Source organism: Leopardus geoffroyi, chromosome B3, assembly GCF_018350155.1.
Source record: "Leopardus geoffroyi isolate Oge1 chromosome B3, O.geoffroyi_Oge1_pat1.0, whole genome shotgun sequence".
Lineage (NCBI taxonomy): Eukaryota > Metazoa > Chordata > Mammalia > Carnivora > Felidae > Leopardus > Leopardus geoffroyi.
The window spans coordinates 132,189,209-132,205,665 of NC_059337.1; the positions used below are offsets into that span (position 1 = coordinate 132,189,209).

Below are 16,457 nucleotides of genomic sequence, written 5' to 3' on the forward strand. Positions count from 1 at the left end.
CTTCAATATTTATTTTTATGGCAAAAACACACTAATACATTCATTTCACATATATTACAGTCATCCAAACTTTTTGCCCATTAAATGTACACAATTTTACAAACCAATGAGTTTAGAAGAATTAAGCTCTTCTGATTATACATTTTTACATTATTGATCTTCAGACAGCACTTAAAATTGCTTTTTAAACCAGAAAACAATACTAGGCAACTCTTTATACTCACATGTGAGAAAGGTGCAATTTCCCAGTGCATTGCTTGAATTAGAGGGCAACTTTCTAAGAAAATGTTACTTCATATAAATTTCCTCCAAATTTTGGGTTTAGTAGGTCTGTTAAGCCATATTAACGTCTGTTGGAATTCTTACTTAAATAGACGTGTTATCTAGATGTTTATTTTTAAACTATGCTCTGCTAAATTTACTATGGGTAGGGTTTGGATTGCTTCCGTTTTTAACCAGATCATACAACTCAGAAATATACAACAAATTTCTGGCTTGTTACAGTGTATTTCTTCATCTGAGCCAAACAGCATCTTTATAATTCAGAATATTTCCTTCAATTAAGCACAATAGAATTAAACACGGGCATTTTCATAGGAAAATATTTAACATTTGCCTGATAAAAATGTTTTATATCATAAATGTAAAAAATTACATGAGACTACAGTAAAAAATATATATTCTAATGGCCCAGTGACAATCTTTTGAGTAAGGTGTGTATCCAAGCTTTTAAAAAGGCTTGAGGGGCGCCTGGGTGGCTCAGTCGGTTGGGCGTCCGACTTTGGCTCAGGTCATGATCTCATGGTTTGTGAGTTCGAGCCCCGCGTCGGGCTCTGTGCTGACAGCTCAGAGCCTGGAGCCTGTTTCAGATTCTGTGTCTCCCTCTCTCTCTGCCCCTCCCCTGTTCATGCTCTCTCTCTCTCTGTCTCAAAAATAAATAAACGTTAAAAAAAAAATTTTTTTTAAAAAGGCTTGATATATTAACAAATATTTTTATTTTCCTCCCTCATTTTGTATTGCTTAGAAATTGCATATACTTCTAACAGTGTAATAGCTCAATTCTATTAGAAATTAAGCTGCCTACTTTTAATATAGAATTGGGAAACTCTAATATGGAAGGGTCCAAGCTGATACTAACAAAATTTGCAAAAACATTAAGAATCATCCCTACACAATAATTACTGCTTCAATTTCTCTGTCCTGCCAGAAACCAGATTATGCAAATAAAACCATTAGAGCTCTATCCGCCTAAAAGTTGTTACAAATATAGTATCTTTTCTCTTCTGTTTTTTTTTCTTTCACTCTGTTTAACTCAAGTGAGTTTTGTATTATTTTTAACCTGGTGGGTTTGTTTTTGTTTTTTTAAATCCAATCTAGGGGCTCCTGGATGGCTCAGTCTGTTGAGCGTCTGACTTCCGGCCGGTCATGATCTTGCAGTCTGTGAGTTCAAGCCCCTCGTCGGGCTCTGTGCTAACAGCTCAGAGCCTGGAGCCTGCTTCCGATTCTGTGTCTCCCTCTCTCTCTGCCCCTCCCCTGCTCATGCTCTGTCTCTCTCTGTCAAAAATAAACATTAAAAAAAAATTTTTTTTAATCCAGTCTGAACCAAGTTTGTCACCTCTGGAGAATAGTTTTTCAGTCTATTTGTTGGGCTGAACCAGTATTTGCACTGGTTTTTATTCCAGTAAAACTGCAAAACCTTTAGATCCTTTCAGGATATTTAAGATCAAATTACATTTTGAAAAATACCATGATAAAATAAGTAAAAAGCTTTGTCTCGTTCAGGGGTCCATTAATTTGAAGTGATTTCTAATAGTGTGATAGCATATGACCTGTGCTATTTTTTCTACTGCAAAATGAGTGACTGAGCTTATACTCCTCATTCATTTGTTCAGATTTGCTCAGCGGACAAACGAGCGGGTGGACATGGAAAGCCAGTTGTCATTAATTCTGTACTAGTCTCATTAACCTCATTAACCCAAATTGAGGCCAGATTCATGTTCTGGTTAAACCGGATAATCCACCCTTCTGAATTTCCCTGGCAGTCACACGCTTGCTCCTAAGAGCGAATACTGTCGACTTTTTCCCACGAGGTTTTAGAGTGTGAATTTAAGATCCACACGCACACTTAAAATGTCCGTAGTGTACACATTTGACAACTTACGTAGGGTAGTGGGGTTTTTGCACAGCCGAAGAACGAACCAGTTCAGTGCAAATTGCATGTTTATCAGCGTGACATCGTGTACTGCTGTAGCCAGTGGAGGATACGCTATATTCTAGATTTAGAGCCAAGGGCTTTTAGAGATTTTAAGTCTTTTTACGATACAGACCACGAAGTCGTTTAATGGAAGCCAAAGAATAACGATCAAAAGATTTACACAGCTAGTTAGTAATTTTCAAAAATTCACAGCCGTACTGCCAGTTCTGCAGCTATAAGTTCGATTATTCCTTTCTTGTCATCCATTTGTACTTCTTTATAATATTAAAGCATAATTTAAAATAAGGAAATGGTTCCTGGCCCTTAACCTGCCAACATACTGAAAAAAGTCCAGCTTTACCCTAGATTTTTGAAAACTTTTTAATTTCTCAAATACACAGGGTCATTTGGAAACACGACGTGTAGCCAGACCCTACGTTACGTATACCCTTTGCGTGGGAATATTAACCTCGGAACTGCTGCCTCCTGAGCTGGGTGCTGCAGACCTTGAACTTCCCTCTTGGCCCATCCTCTGCTTCCCATGACAATAAAGGGAGGACATTTAAGGGGCGACAGGAAAGGCAGGGGAGTGTATTGCCAATTCACTCCCCTTCACCCCTGCCCTGCCTCACGGGTGGTTTCACAGGGGGCATCCCTGCTCCGTCCCGTTCCGTCCCTTTCCATCCCGCTCCCTACCCTTCACGGGCCATCCAAGTTTCCGTAACACCGGATGGGACAGTCACTTCTGTGGAGTTCTCTGAGCAAACACTGATCCAGCTGACAACTGCTTGCTGAGTGAGGCTCAGTCCCCACCGAGAGGCAGAGAACTCCTTCTCCGATCTCACCACCAGGGTGCAGCAGGGAGGAAGACTGCTCTCTCCTCATAGCTCAGATTATGGCCCTTGGCTTCTCCACCACGGTTCACCTTTCAGAGCCCTGACAGTTTCAGCAAGCTTCGGGAGGACGAGCCGAGAAAGTTAACACCCACTTGGAATATGGCTTACAAGGGGGAAATATTACTGTATTTCTCAGTAATTCAACACACATACATCTGAACTTTTAGAACACGATTTTTATTTGGGAACTGACTGTACTATACAGAAAAGGATGCCACCTTAAACCATCCAAGGACCCGTTCAATTGTTTCTGAGAATCCTTTATCCAATGCGTGCACACCTTAAGCAACTGCACTTTCCGATTTTTCCTGGTTTTTCTAGAATTGTAGATACTGGAACAGAGCCCTCGTCTAGAGGAATTTGAAAAACTCATGTTCTTTTGAGAAATGTCTTTTCCAGGCAAATTGTTAATGTCCCTATTCCTCTATTTTTGAGATGTCTATCCCTCAGCTCAATAAAAAGCCCCCTCCAATTTAATTTTTTTTAATAGACTTTAAACTGGAAAAAGATAGTTTTAGCTTATTCCACATGAAATCCTGATGGGAAACAAGTTCCCTAAATTTATATACCAAAGAATTCCCTTTAAAAATCTGATTTTAGGGACGCCTGGCTGGCTCAGAGGAGCATGTGACTCTTGATCTCAGGGTTGTGAGTTTGAGCCCCATGTTGGGTGTAGAGATCATTTGAATTAAGTAAACTTTTTTAACAAGCCTGATTTTAAAAATGATTTACAATAAACAGTAATTCTTGTTTCCATTTGTTCGTGCAAATCTCAAGCCTGTTCCTAAGGTACAGCTGACCTCCAATTGTAGATTTTAAAACATACAAAGTTTTATATTATATATGTTATATATGTACATTTGTATTTTCTTAATGTTGTGAATAGTAACATGTCAACCCATCTGAAGGGGCTGTTTTCCTGTGACAACAAAAGCTTCAGGGGCCGCTGGGTGGCTCAGTCGGTTGAGCATCTGACTTCAGCTCAGGTCATGATCTCACGGTTCATGAGTTCGAGCCCCACGTCGGGCTCCGTACTGACAACTTGGAGCCTGGAGCCTGCTTCCGATTCTGTGTCTCCCTCTCTCTATCCCTCTCCCCTCACGCTCTCTTTCTCTCAAAAATAAATAAACATTAAAATTTTAAAAAAAGCTTCAAAAAAAAGTTGGCTCTGCTCTGCTGCTCTCATCACTCGGTCCTACAGCCTGACACTCTCCTCCTTTGTGTTTCTGTTTAGACCTTGCTCTTTCTGGGAGCTTCTAAGGAAGCCTAAGTCCACCTTCTGTTTTATTTCTGCCAAAGGGTTTTAAGGGCTAAATACTAGGGTTTTCAGGGCATTTCACAGTAGGTGTTCCAGGAAAAAAGTGATTAATCGTGACTACAATTAACTTTCCAAATGAATACTTTCTGTGCTCAAAACTCTCAGGGAGAACATTTCATCAAGAGACTAGGGGCGCCTGGCTGGTCCAGTCGGGAGGAGTGTGTGGCTCTTGGTCTCAGGGTCGTAAGTTTGAGCCCCACGTTGGGTGTAGAGATTACTTAAAAATAAAAATCTTTTTTAAAGACCCCACTAATCAGGAAGACCGATGCCAGAGATGCCAACATTGCTCTTCTGGGAAATACCAGCTCATAACTTGCTTTTTGGGGAAATGTACATTTTGGTAATTTTGACATGAAACGTAGAACCTCAAGGGACTAAAAGACACTGAGATACTAAAGCACCGCGGAGGCTTGGCAGACGGCAACATCCTACCAAGTGTCCATGTTAATTACACAGTTCACTCTGGAAAATCACATCATTTCCAAGTCCAGTAATGTAGATTTATTTTTATCCAGAAGTACCTTGACATTCACTAACTGGAAAAGTTTATTCAAAAGGGACAATAAATTACATGGATCTTAGAAGCTATGTCAAACACGCGACGTTTTAAGAGTGACATTTAAACGGTATGACGTAGCCCTCAAAAGTAATTTTCTTACAGTTATTACAACTGGACGACAAATATACCATATATTACTCTTCGGATTTTTGTTTTACAGTATGTTCTTGTCATTGGGACACTCCAAAATGTGTAAACCTGGCAGAAAAGCATTTAAAAAAAAAAAACGTACCGCGGGAGAAAAGAAAGCACTGCAAATGTTCCTGTCCTTTACATGGTGTGGAGACGGGAAACATGACCATAAAAAACTCTTATTCCGTTCTTCTGGGAGCTCTTTGTCAGTATTCACACTTGGGTCTACTGTTACTTAAACAGGACTCTTAAAACACCTTCCGGTTTAAAAGGAACATTTTGGGGGCGCCTGGGTGGCGCAGTCGGTTAAGCGTCCGACTTCAGCCAGGTCACGATCTCGCGGTCCGGGAGTTCGAGCCCCGCATCAGGCTCTGGGCTGATGGCTCAGAGCCTGGAGCCTGTTTCCGATTCTGTGTCTCCCTCTCTCTCTGCCCCTACCCCGTTCATGCTCTGTCTCTCTCTGTCCCAAAAATAAATAAATAAAAAAAAAAAACGTTGAAAAAAAAAATAAGAGGAACATTTTGTCCCTAAGTGAGCGCTTGTGTCCACTTCCACCTCTCGCTTTCATTAGTATCTTGTGAATTTTCCTCTTCGGTGGGTGGTTTCTGGGTGACTTAGAGATGGGCAGATCCACACCGTATGAAGGAAATCCTGCCTCCCAGGTGACCGCACACACTCCGTGGTCACCACAGTGAGTTACGCTGCTGTAGGGGTGAACGGAGGAATCGGAACCACCCCGAGGAGATCCTAAGGAGGGGCAGAACCCTGCATGTGACACTGTGGAAGCTGTGCATTGTACAGACGCAGCCTCAGAAGGAAACACGAGACGGTTCCTCAGGTGAATGTTCCAATTAGTCCTCAGACCTACTCAAGTCCCTCCGTGACAAGGCCATCTTAGCCCGGACCGAAGGCGACACTCTCCTGTCTCTAACTCAGCCTGGTGCATCTGAAAAGGATGGGGGCTGGGGGGAGGGGGGCCCAAGAAGCTAAAACTGACCTCAGGGGTGAAGTCAGGAGGCTGGGGAGCTAAAACCCGAGCACCTCCTGAATACCACAGCAATCCCGGGTGGCCCCACAAGGAGGGGCACAGTTTTGGGAAATGAGGTGAAACTATTAGCAACTCTTCCCTTCTTTCAACCAAAAGAAAAGAAAGCCCCTTCAAGGCTTTTGATGGTCACAGAAACCTGACTTTATTTATTAGAAAAGGAGTTTAGGTATAAGAAACTCCAGGGAAACAGTCACTGACAGATGACAGAGATGGCTCTTGAATTTCCCGGGGATACCCACCGTCTGGGGGCAGCTCGGCCCCCACCCTCCCAAGCTCCCCCTCTCTCCACCCCAGCCTCGCAGTCTGAGTATAGTTAATACTGTGCTTTGGCCAAAGGCATCTTGTACTTATGCCACACTCACTCTTGCCCGAACCATCCTACATACACTTAACTTATTCCTTAGCTCTTCCAAAACACTCCTTCTGGAGCAATGTCCACTGTTACTGTTTCATCTGTAAAGCAGCACATGTCAAAACTCAGATCTGTTTTTAATAAAAAAAAGTGCTTAAAACCATCCGATGCAAGGTTTTTCAATTCATTTTCAACCAATGAAAAATCGAACTCGTTTGGGTTTACAAATAACACCGAATAAAATGGTGAATCTGATTATTCTCTTACATTTTCAATCATGTGCCTTCATTCATTTCAGTACCTTAATGAGTTGAGATGAACTCTCGTCTGGAAAAAATAGAAGGTACAAATATATAGAATTTTTAGAATAAGAAATTTTCTGAATATAAAAATGCTTTCTATGTTTGAAAATAACACTTTTAGATTCTTCTCGGAGTTTAGAGTTTGGTAACTAAACTGTTAAGTACCCAAGGTTTTTAAGAAGTAACGAGAAACAGCAACATGGTTTTAAATACAAACTTATACAGGAACCAATCACACCTGTGGACCATCCGCCCGGAAAGTTCAAATACTTTAGTCATAAAATAAAATTCCATTATCAAAAACTAGTTTAAGATAGAAATCTATGCGCCTTAATGATTGCCAGAGTTGCCCAGCATAGCTTCAGTAAAACAGAGAATTGTCTGGAAAACACAACCTCCACAAAGTGTGCAAGTACCGCAAACGGGACAGACCGGAGCCGGGCGAGGCCCTGGGAACCGAGTCCTTCTCCCTCAGCATCTGTCCCGGGCCAAGCCTCCCGACTTTGGCCTCCTGCTCGGCACAGTGCCTTCAGTGCCCGTCACCCATTCACACGGTCTCTGGCGGCCCAGGGTGCCGGAGGAAGTAGGATCAGGCAAGCACTTCTTTTCGCTGTAAACGCTTCCCATGATCCATCGGTCCCCGTGACAAGCTGTGGGAGCTCATATGAGCCTTGAGCTTTTCAGGAACTGAATGAGCACTCGGTACACGAACGTGTACTGGCAGAGGGTCTGCACCATCATCATCCTCTGTCGCCTCAGCATGTCCAGCACCCTTGGGATGTCCAGCACCTGGATGGGGAGACAGCCATGAGGGGAATGCACTCCCCTGTGGAGATGGGGGGGGGGGGGGGAGCCTGCGCAGAGATCTGGTCAGGAGACGGACAGACGCTCTTTGCTACCTCAGCATCTTCTAGAAGAAGCCCCCTGGGTACTTGTTCAGAAAGAACTATTAGGCCACTGGGTCCTTTCTTCCCCTGGCCTTGGGCCCTGCCCACTTCTCCCCCAGCCGAAGAAGGACAGCAATACCTCGTTGTGTTCCAGACAGGCGATCATGATCTCCGACAAGATGACGACGCCAGTCCTTCCCACTCCTGCGCTGCAATGGACCAGCAAGGGAGGGTTGGGGCTTTTTGGTTCACTGGTACTATTTGTATGGCGTCGAACAGACTGGATCTCTTCGAGGTATGCTGTGAGATGCCAGAAACGGAAACATAATCGGGGATTAAGGCCCATCAAATTGACAATTTTCAGATTATCATCACTGACTGGGAGGACTCTGGATAAAGAGCACCCCGACCACTAACGGACAGTGTGACCTTGGGCGAGTCACTGCCTCTGCCTGGGCTTCCATTTTCTCATTTACAAAATGAAACAGAGGAGGCGGTCTCTCTGAGACCAAATTATACTTCAAAACCTCCTGCTAAGCCTCCCCTAAACACGTAAAACCGTTATTTTAAAGCAAATCCAGGAGCACCTGGGTGACTCAGTCAGTTAAGCGTCCGACTTTGGCTCAGGTCACGATCTCGCCGTCCGTGGGTTCGAGCCCCGCGTCGGGCTCTGTGCTGACAGCTCGGAGCCTGGAGCCTGCTTCGGATTCTGTGACTCCTTCTCTCTCTCCCCCTCCCCTGCTTGTGCTCTGTCTCACTGTGTCTCTCAAAAATAAATAAATGTAAAAACACAAACAAATTTAATAATAAGCAGAGGCTGTGCTGGGAATGAAGACACTTACACAAAAACCCCTTGAGGTCCTCCGGACAGCCGTGCTCAGGCCAGTCTGTGTACTGGAGATGCCACACTGTCCTCTCCTGCCCCGTGAGCAGGTGCTTCATCTTTAAGCCGGTGGTGGCGTAGCAGCCAGAGTCCGTGCGGAACCGGGTTGTGATCTTAAACCTCCCGTAGGTGACGGTGTTGTGCCTGGAGCCAAGTCGTGGCCAATACCTGAAGCTCTTCTCCCTTCCGCCCTCCTGGGAAAGACAAGTACGGTCAGGGGTGCCTGGGTTGGCTTCGGCTCGGGTCATGATCTCACTGTTCATGGGTTCAGGCCCCACGTCGGGCTCTGCACTGACAGTGCAGATCCTGCTTGGGATTCTCTCTCTCTCTGCCCTCTCCCCTTCTCTCGCTCTCTCAAAAACAAATGTTAAAAAACAGACAAACAAACAACAACAACAACAAAACGACAAGTAATGCCAAAACCCAACACAAGATCCAGCAGCGAAGGCACTTCCGTACACGCAGCGTGTCCAAAGTGCAGGGTTAGGGTCCCAGCCCGCCGCCTCCTCTCAGGGTCAGGACTCCCCACGACCCACAGGGACTGTTCTCTGGGGACTGAGGAAATCAATTAGGAGAAAGGAGCACTCACCTCTTCCGCTGTCACCATGGCTATAATGGCAATTCCCTGTTCCCACACCATCTGCCAGAAATCCTGACAGGTATTCTGTAATGGTCCCTGAGTGGCGATATAATCCCACTCAATTCCACTGACAGAGACCTGAAATTAGAAAAGATTTTTAAAAAATCACTACGTGTGGACATATATGATGTATGCACACACGTATGCATGTAGTTCACGGTGCTACTAAAGAATGAATGGAATTATTCAGAATAAAGACTTTTCTCTTATTCTTTTTTTTTTTCCTTATTATTACAATTCCCATGACTACCTGTTTTATAAACCTATGCACTTGAATTCACATAATATTTTTGTGGCCTGGGGCAATCTACTTAACCTGACTCTCTGTTCTCATGTGTAAAATAAAAATATCACGTACCCTCATAGTGATTAGATGAGTCACCTGGCAGGATTAGCTGAGTCAATATATACGGTGCCTGCACATAATAGGTTCTCAATAAACAGTGGTTATTGCTGCTGTTACGGTTCTTCTTCTTATAAAAATAGTCTCAACATAATAGGATCCTAAAATTCAAACAGTGCTAAACCATGAAGTGCTAAACACGTTGGGAAAAACATTAACAATGAAGCCAAAACCGAGGTTAAATGCCAAATTTCTAGGGAAGAAAAAATATTCCTGCTCAAAGTGGTCTCACCTCTGAACCTGAGTCAAGATCACCCTCCAGAATGACACATAATTTGCACCTAAGATTGCACCTCCTTGGGAACAGGCTAAGGTAACACAGTCAGGAGATCTGGGTTAGACCCCACACGCCCTGATGTCCGGTGACCACAGTGACTGTTTCCCAAGTGCCTGGTGCTATTCTGCCCACACCCTCATAAATCACAGGCACATCCCCTCACTGAGGGCTCACTCACATGGTGGCAGGTGCCCTGGGAGCTACCAGTCACCACAGTGAATAGCTGTTGGGGGGCGGGGGTTCTGATGGACAGCCTGAGGGGGACGCGTCAGCACTTCTTTATTCAGAGGAAAGTACAAGCAGGTCCCAAGTCCCACACTAGTAAGTGGGACATCCAGGAATTCTGAAGCTCAGGCACCTTCCTTTGTTCCTCAGCTTGTGTCTGAAGACTTTGAAATACCCCCACAGGACGACGACTTCACTCAGTTCTCATTCATCCAGTCATGAGACTAGATGAGTTACTCCACAGAAATGTTCAGTTTTTAAATAAACCATACCCACGTTACAAAGCACGTGCATAGATTCCCAAAGACCGTCAAGGGTACCGGCCTCCGTGGGCAGATGGTCAGGTCTCTTTTAAAAGCCACCTGTGGGGGGGCGCCTGGGTGGCGCAGTTGGTTAAGCGTCCGACTTCAGCCAGGTCGCGATCTCGCGGTCCGTGAGTTCGAGCCCCGCGTCGGGCTCTGGGCTGATGGCTCAGAGCCTGGAACCTGTTACCGATTCTGTGTCTCCCTCTCTCTCTGCCCCTCCCCCGTTCATGCTCTGTCTCTCTCTGTCCCAAAAATAAATAAATGTTGAAAAAAAAAAAAGTAAAAAAAAAATAATAATAAAAAAAAAATAAATAAAAAAATAAATAAATAAAAGCCACCTGTGGGAAGTTGCTTACATCGAATATCACTTGTACACGAAATAAAATGTGGGAAAGAAGAAAAACACCTGGCCATGGACACTTCCTCCTTCTGTATTAGGAAACTTCTCCTTCCCAAAATGCAAGAACTGGACCTCTAGCCAGCAGAAAACAAAAGGTACGATGACGCAGGAGAGACAGCACCTGGCCTTCCTCGCCTGCCAGCTGGGAATCCTCACTTTTTCCCATTTAAATGGGTGTAACATTAGCCCGGTCAGACAGTGTTACTCGGCTTCTAGGGAAAAGGTGTAACTGCTTCTCCCGAGAACAAAATGATGTGCGAAAGCGACTACAGGGAATATGCAGAGAACAGACAGCAGCCTCACGGGGAAAAGCTTCGGCGACACCACCATCAAAATACCCAGACACTCTTGTCATGTGAGAATTAACGGATATATGTGATCAGGAAAAACTAGCAATTCTGCCACTCTGGAGAGAATTTAGGAGCCAGAAAGAGGCCTGCAGATTTAGAAGAACAAAGTCCCAAGGTCAGGGCAAGGAGTGCTCCCTGGGTCCCGGCAATAGTGTTGGGGGCGGAGTGGTTCACCAAAGGGGAAGGGCACATGTGGCCTGGGCTCCAGTGGTAAATACTTCCTACCCAGCCGGGGGAAATGGACTTCCCAGTTTAGACATAATTTGTTACGATGGTTCAAACTAGGCTGATTTTAGAATACACACACAAATACAATTCTTATCATTCTTGTGATTCAACTCACAAATTCACGGCCCGTTTATCACCCTACCTGCTCTGCTCACCTTAATATGAGACGCATTGATGTAGCCTGTATTGTTTTCTTTAGTTGGGACCAGCTCCACTCGGGCATCGTCATAGGGAAGGACATCTTGGAATCGATTTCTTTCTGCATTTTCAGGGAGTCGTGCTGTTGAGCACTCCCCATCAACTAGCCGTTTTTTAAGAATTTTTTCATATTCTGTGAATACCATTCCCTGTTCTAACCGCTGTTCCAGAATTTTACACTGTAAAACGGAATATGTGGAATGAGTGTAGTCACATGTCTAAGCTGCACTCTGATGGCGCATCTGAAATCTTGTTCTCTGCTTCAAGTCTAGCATTATCTGATATTGAAAAGTCTAGGTGAAACCAAAGCTAACTTTTTAACAAGACATAACAATAAGAGTTAAAATAACAAATAAGGGGCACCTGGGTGGCTCAGCTGGTTGAGCTTTGGACTCTTGATGTCAGCTTGGGTCATGATCTCACCGTTTGTGAGTTTGAGCCCCGTGATGGGCTCTGTGCCACCAACGCGGAGCCTACTTGGGATTCTGTCTCCAGCTCTCTCTGCCCCTCCCCACTCTGTCTCTATCTCTGTCAAGATAAATAAACATTTTTTTTTTAATGTTTATTAAGAGAGAGAGAGAGACACAGAATCTGAAACAGGCCCCACGCTCTGAGCTGTCACCACAGACACAGGGCTCGAACTCTCAATGGTGAGATCACGACTTGAGCTGACATTGGATGCTCAACCAACTGAGCCACCTGGGCGCCCCAAAAAAATAAACTTTAAAAAAATAAATAAATAACAAATGAAATAACCTTGTTGGTGAGAAGCAGAATGCACAGTTCTGTTTAAAGGTGAAAACTGGCCTAACCTAATTTGTTGAACTCATTTTCTCTAAATCTATGGTTGATTTTGTAATTCCTAAGAGACAGAAACATTCTCCTGGAGAACAGTAAACACTAGAGTAGACGAATCAATCCCAATCTCTATGAACAAATGCTTCAATGTTCTAATCAACGATACACAAAAACTGAAAAAAAAAGAATATTCAAAATTATCTCCATGGTCCAGTTGTAAGCAAAGGAATCTTTTTACTTAGCATTAACTCATGCCTGTCTGATTTTGATGTAATAAAACCTCACAGCAAATATTATCTTGGTCACAAAGAAAGTCGAGAAACATTCAGTAACTGTTTACTCTTGAGGTACATTTTCAGTACAATGAAAGCAGTCAGAGTCTCATGTGCACATGTACTGGTAGATCTCCTCTAATTTAAAGCCATCAAATATCAAGACTGCTGTAGATGGCTGGAAGAAGGTCAAGAATAACATTCAGAAACAAGCAAAATCAACATTTACTCTAAAGTTATCTGTTGGATTTGCCTCAATAACACTCATTTGTGATGATTAAATGTATTCGAAAATTCACTAACATCTCAAGAAGGCACTTTTGTAGCATTATATGGATGGCCCCAGGAGGCATACCGGGTCCATATGTCTCGTACGTACCCTCTCGTCATTGGTGGCTCTGGCAGGCACTTCCTTTCCTTCATCCGGCAGAGGCAGTCGAGACAGGGAGAGTCCATTTAGGGCAGCCAATTTAAGAGGACCAATTTTTTTTGCATCTACCCGGCTCTTTTTCATTCCCTATAAAAATATTTGTACGTATATATGAAATATACACAAATACAACCCCCTTGAAAAGAAATTCCAACGGACTGAAGACTGGAAACAAATGGAAGGAGTGTTCAACCAGAGGAGAGATTATACTCCACACACACACACAACAAACATTGGGAGGAAGACATTCTTTTCAAGGCCAGAGCCCTGATAAGTCTTCCAGATAGATTTTGAAATGCAATTGGTTTCAAGGCTCTGTTGTAATGTAAGGTGAGGCTCCAGGCAGACAGCATTCCTTCAAAGAGCTCCCAAATTTCAAAACATGACACACACACAAATCAGTGGCCGTCCACAAAAAGGGTTTTAAATGCGGTTGTGTGATTGCCAATAGGCTTCCGTAATTTTTTAAAAATATATATTAGCTCTTTAAATCATTCTGAAAAAATTACATGTTTTCTGTGCTCACCCTCTCTATTCTATTCTACCTTCTGCTGCAGACTTGTGTGACCTGGGCTGGATCACGACACCTCTCAGAACTGCACGTTTTTAACCAGGAAAATAAAACAGCACCGAGAGCTCCATCGTGTCACGCCAGGGGGCTGGGGGGGCACAGGACAGGCTATCTGCCTCCTGACAATGTGTGTTTCCTAAAGTGACTACTAACGTAATGATCTTCCTCTCTAAGGCAGACAAGCCCGGGACCACCAAGTCTACTCAGATATTTTCTACACCCCCTCACAAGCCATAATAATTACAACAGTGGCCCTCGTTTGACAGAAATGGTTTTCTCAGTTGTCTCACAAGGAAATGAGTTTTATTCCAGCTCTACCAGCCAGGGAGAGAGAGGAGGGGAGGGAGGAAGGCTAAAAGGCCGCTGCATAGGCTAAAATGTCAGGATTCTGCCTTGTGCAGGAAACCCCAGGATGCTGCTGTCTAACAACTGGCAGGGGGGCTGGGGAGGGGCTTATAAAGTCTGCCAGTTTCCATGGTGCAAATACTCCCACCACGGCCAATTTCAAGCTGCCAACATAACATCAAGTGGTTCACAAGACTCCTGAAAATTCAAGCACGCTCTCGCCAGCCAGTACGAGGTGGCTCCAGCTGTTCTCTGCCTGAGAATGAGCCAGAAGGGCCCACTGCACCACATGCCAGATAAAACTGACTGCGTGGAAGGTCAGTTCTAAAGCCAGTATTTGAAGAAAGGCGCACGGGGTCTAAGCTAGTACTGTCCTCAGAGTACAGACACGTGGTGTTCGGGGCACAGCCGCACCATGGTTTGTGTGAGAACCGCCACCCAGACTGGGGCTGCACAGGAGGAAAATCTGTCCCTAGCTATGGGAGCACTCCAACCAGCCCACTGGTTTTCAGATAACAATCAAGTTCCTGGAGGTGGAGAAGGGTGGAGAACTCTCAAATGTTTCTGCTTGTCTGCAATTTAGTTCATTGTTTTTAACATTAATACTAAACTCCTGTAACCTCAATTCTCATTGGGATGTGGACTAAGTTTGTTGGATGATGAAGATAATGGCAACCCCACGTTACTATGGGGAGTCTCAGGGGCTTAGCAGGGGCTAGAGTTCTCCAATTCTTAGGAAGTCAGTATGATGCAACCTCCCAGTAATAAGCTAACTTCGACTGAGCATTTTCTATGCTCTAGGACCTCAGTTTATCCCACAACAACTCTCTGGGGCCAGCTGCAGTTACAAGTGAAAAAATAAGTCAGAGAGAAGCAGCTTGCTCAAGGTCACACAGATGCCTTTTCATATATGGTCATCAATGTCAGGACAATAAAAAATTTTCTTTAAAGTCAGTTATGCCCCATCATAGAATTTAGAAAGCATTTTTCAGGCCTAACCTTATGTGGGACTTAGCAGGCAGAGCAGAGGTGACCGTACCCATGCTACAGATGGAGAAGATGAGGTTCTGGTGCTGCCGGGTCCAGCCCACTGGGCAGAGAACTAATAAATGGAAGGATCTAGTCTCAGATCCAAGTTCTTCCACTCTTAGGTCCCACACCTTTCCCCTAAGCCATAGCTGCCATACACACTCTTCCAGTAAAGGAGAATCCGTTATGCCAAAGAAATAATCCAGTCACAGATCTGTACTAATACTAGGGGCCTTACAAGTCAAAGAGGAAAGGGTGCCTGGGGGCTCAGTCGGTTAAGTGTTCGACTTTGGCTCACGTCATGATCTCATGGTTGATGAGTTCAAGCCTCGAGTCGGGCTCTGTGCTGACAGCTTGGAGTTTGGAGCCTGCTTCGGATTCTCTGTCTCCTTCTCTTTCTCTGCCCCTCCCCTGCTCATGCTCTCTCTCTCTCTCAAAAATAAAAAATAAACATTAAAAAAAAAAAAGTCAACAAGGAAGAAAACTTGTAATTTTAGAGAAGCAAGCTGATCAAAGTCCTCAGATTTAGGGGATCTTACTAGATCCCATTCAAAAGGGACAATAAGCTTGCATAGTGGACTCACTCAAAACAAGTATCATTTGGAGAAGTGACTCAGGTCACACATAAAAATGATGGAAACTTCTGGGGTGCCTGGGTGGCTCAGTTAGGCGTCTAACTTTGGCTCAGGTCATGATCTCACCCTCTGTGAGTTCAAGCCCTGCATCAGGCTCTGTGCCGACAGCTTACAGCCTAGAGCCTGCTTCGGATTCTGTGTCTCCCTCGCTCTCTGCCCCTCTCCCACTTGCACTTTCTCTCTTTCTCAAAAAAAATAAACATTAAAAAAAAATGATGGAAAATTCTCAATATAATTAGGGAAAGAGGATTAAGTATGAAAGGGCCCTGTCCAGCTGGCTCAGGGACTTGGGTAGCATTACCTTTTGGAGACACATCCACACCCAGCCCCCACCGTGAATCACTGATCATGAACCCCTACCTTCCACTCCAGCTGACCTGAGACATTGGTCTTTACTGCTCAGGTAGATACAAATGTAATCTTAAGAAAAATTGAAAATAAGCTTAAAATTCAAACCCCCGATTCATTAAAAGCAAACACACTCTTGTTAAGTGGCTTCAGTCTACCTCTGCTAATCTATTTCATACGCACTGTAAAATTGTGTGGATTTTCTTCCCAGTTTATGAAGATCCTACTATACTTGTGCCGGGTCCTGAAGTCTGCATATGCGAACTATCAGAGGTGGGGGAGGAGTCCTAGTTGCTGGGCGCTGACAGGAACTGGGAGACAGGATGGACAGGCTAATTAATGGCTTTTGCCAGATCCGAGGGCAGGGCCAGGGGAGGGCGTGCAGGCAGTGAGGGGCCAGAAGCCTGAGCGGTGAAGCAAGAGGATTTAGAG

General features: G+C 44.4%; 1 protein-coding gene and 1 long non-coding RNA gene across 4 annotated transcripts in view; both read right to left on the reverse strand.

The window, feature by feature from the left end:
• Positions 1–6,256: 6,256 nt before the first annotated feature.
• The window catches only part of PTPN21 (protein tyrosine phosphatase non-receptor type 21), an 82,241-nt gene continuing 72,040 nt past the window's right edge, over positions 6,257–16,457 (reverse strand). For all 3 annotated transcript variants that reach the window (XM_045451807.1, XM_045451808.1, XM_045451809.1), the window contains exons 14-19: positions 13,047–13,184; positions 11,555–11,776; positions 9,161–9,289; positions 8,531–8,765; positions 7,828–7,988; positions 6,257–7,590 (exon numbers count right to left, since the gene is read on the reverse strand). In XM_045451807.1, the coding sequence (XP_045307763.1) occupies positions 7,462–7,590; positions 7,828–7,988; positions 8,531–8,765; positions 9,161–9,289; positions 11,555–11,776; positions 13,047–13,184 (1,014 nt within the window). In that variant the 3' untranslated portion in view covers positions 6,257–7,461. The remainder of the gene's footprint in view (positions 7,591–7,827; positions 7,989–8,530; positions 8,766–9,160; positions 9,290–11,554; positions 11,777–13,046; positions 13,185–16,457) is intronic.
• LOC123584194 lies at positions 9,662–11,548 on the reverse strand. The gene is made up of 2 exons (XR_006705240.1): positions 10,760–11,548; positions 9,662–10,478 (listed from the first exon to the last, which is right to left on the reverse strand). It is a non-coding gene; the product is annotated as an uncharacterized LOC123584194 (long non-coding RNA).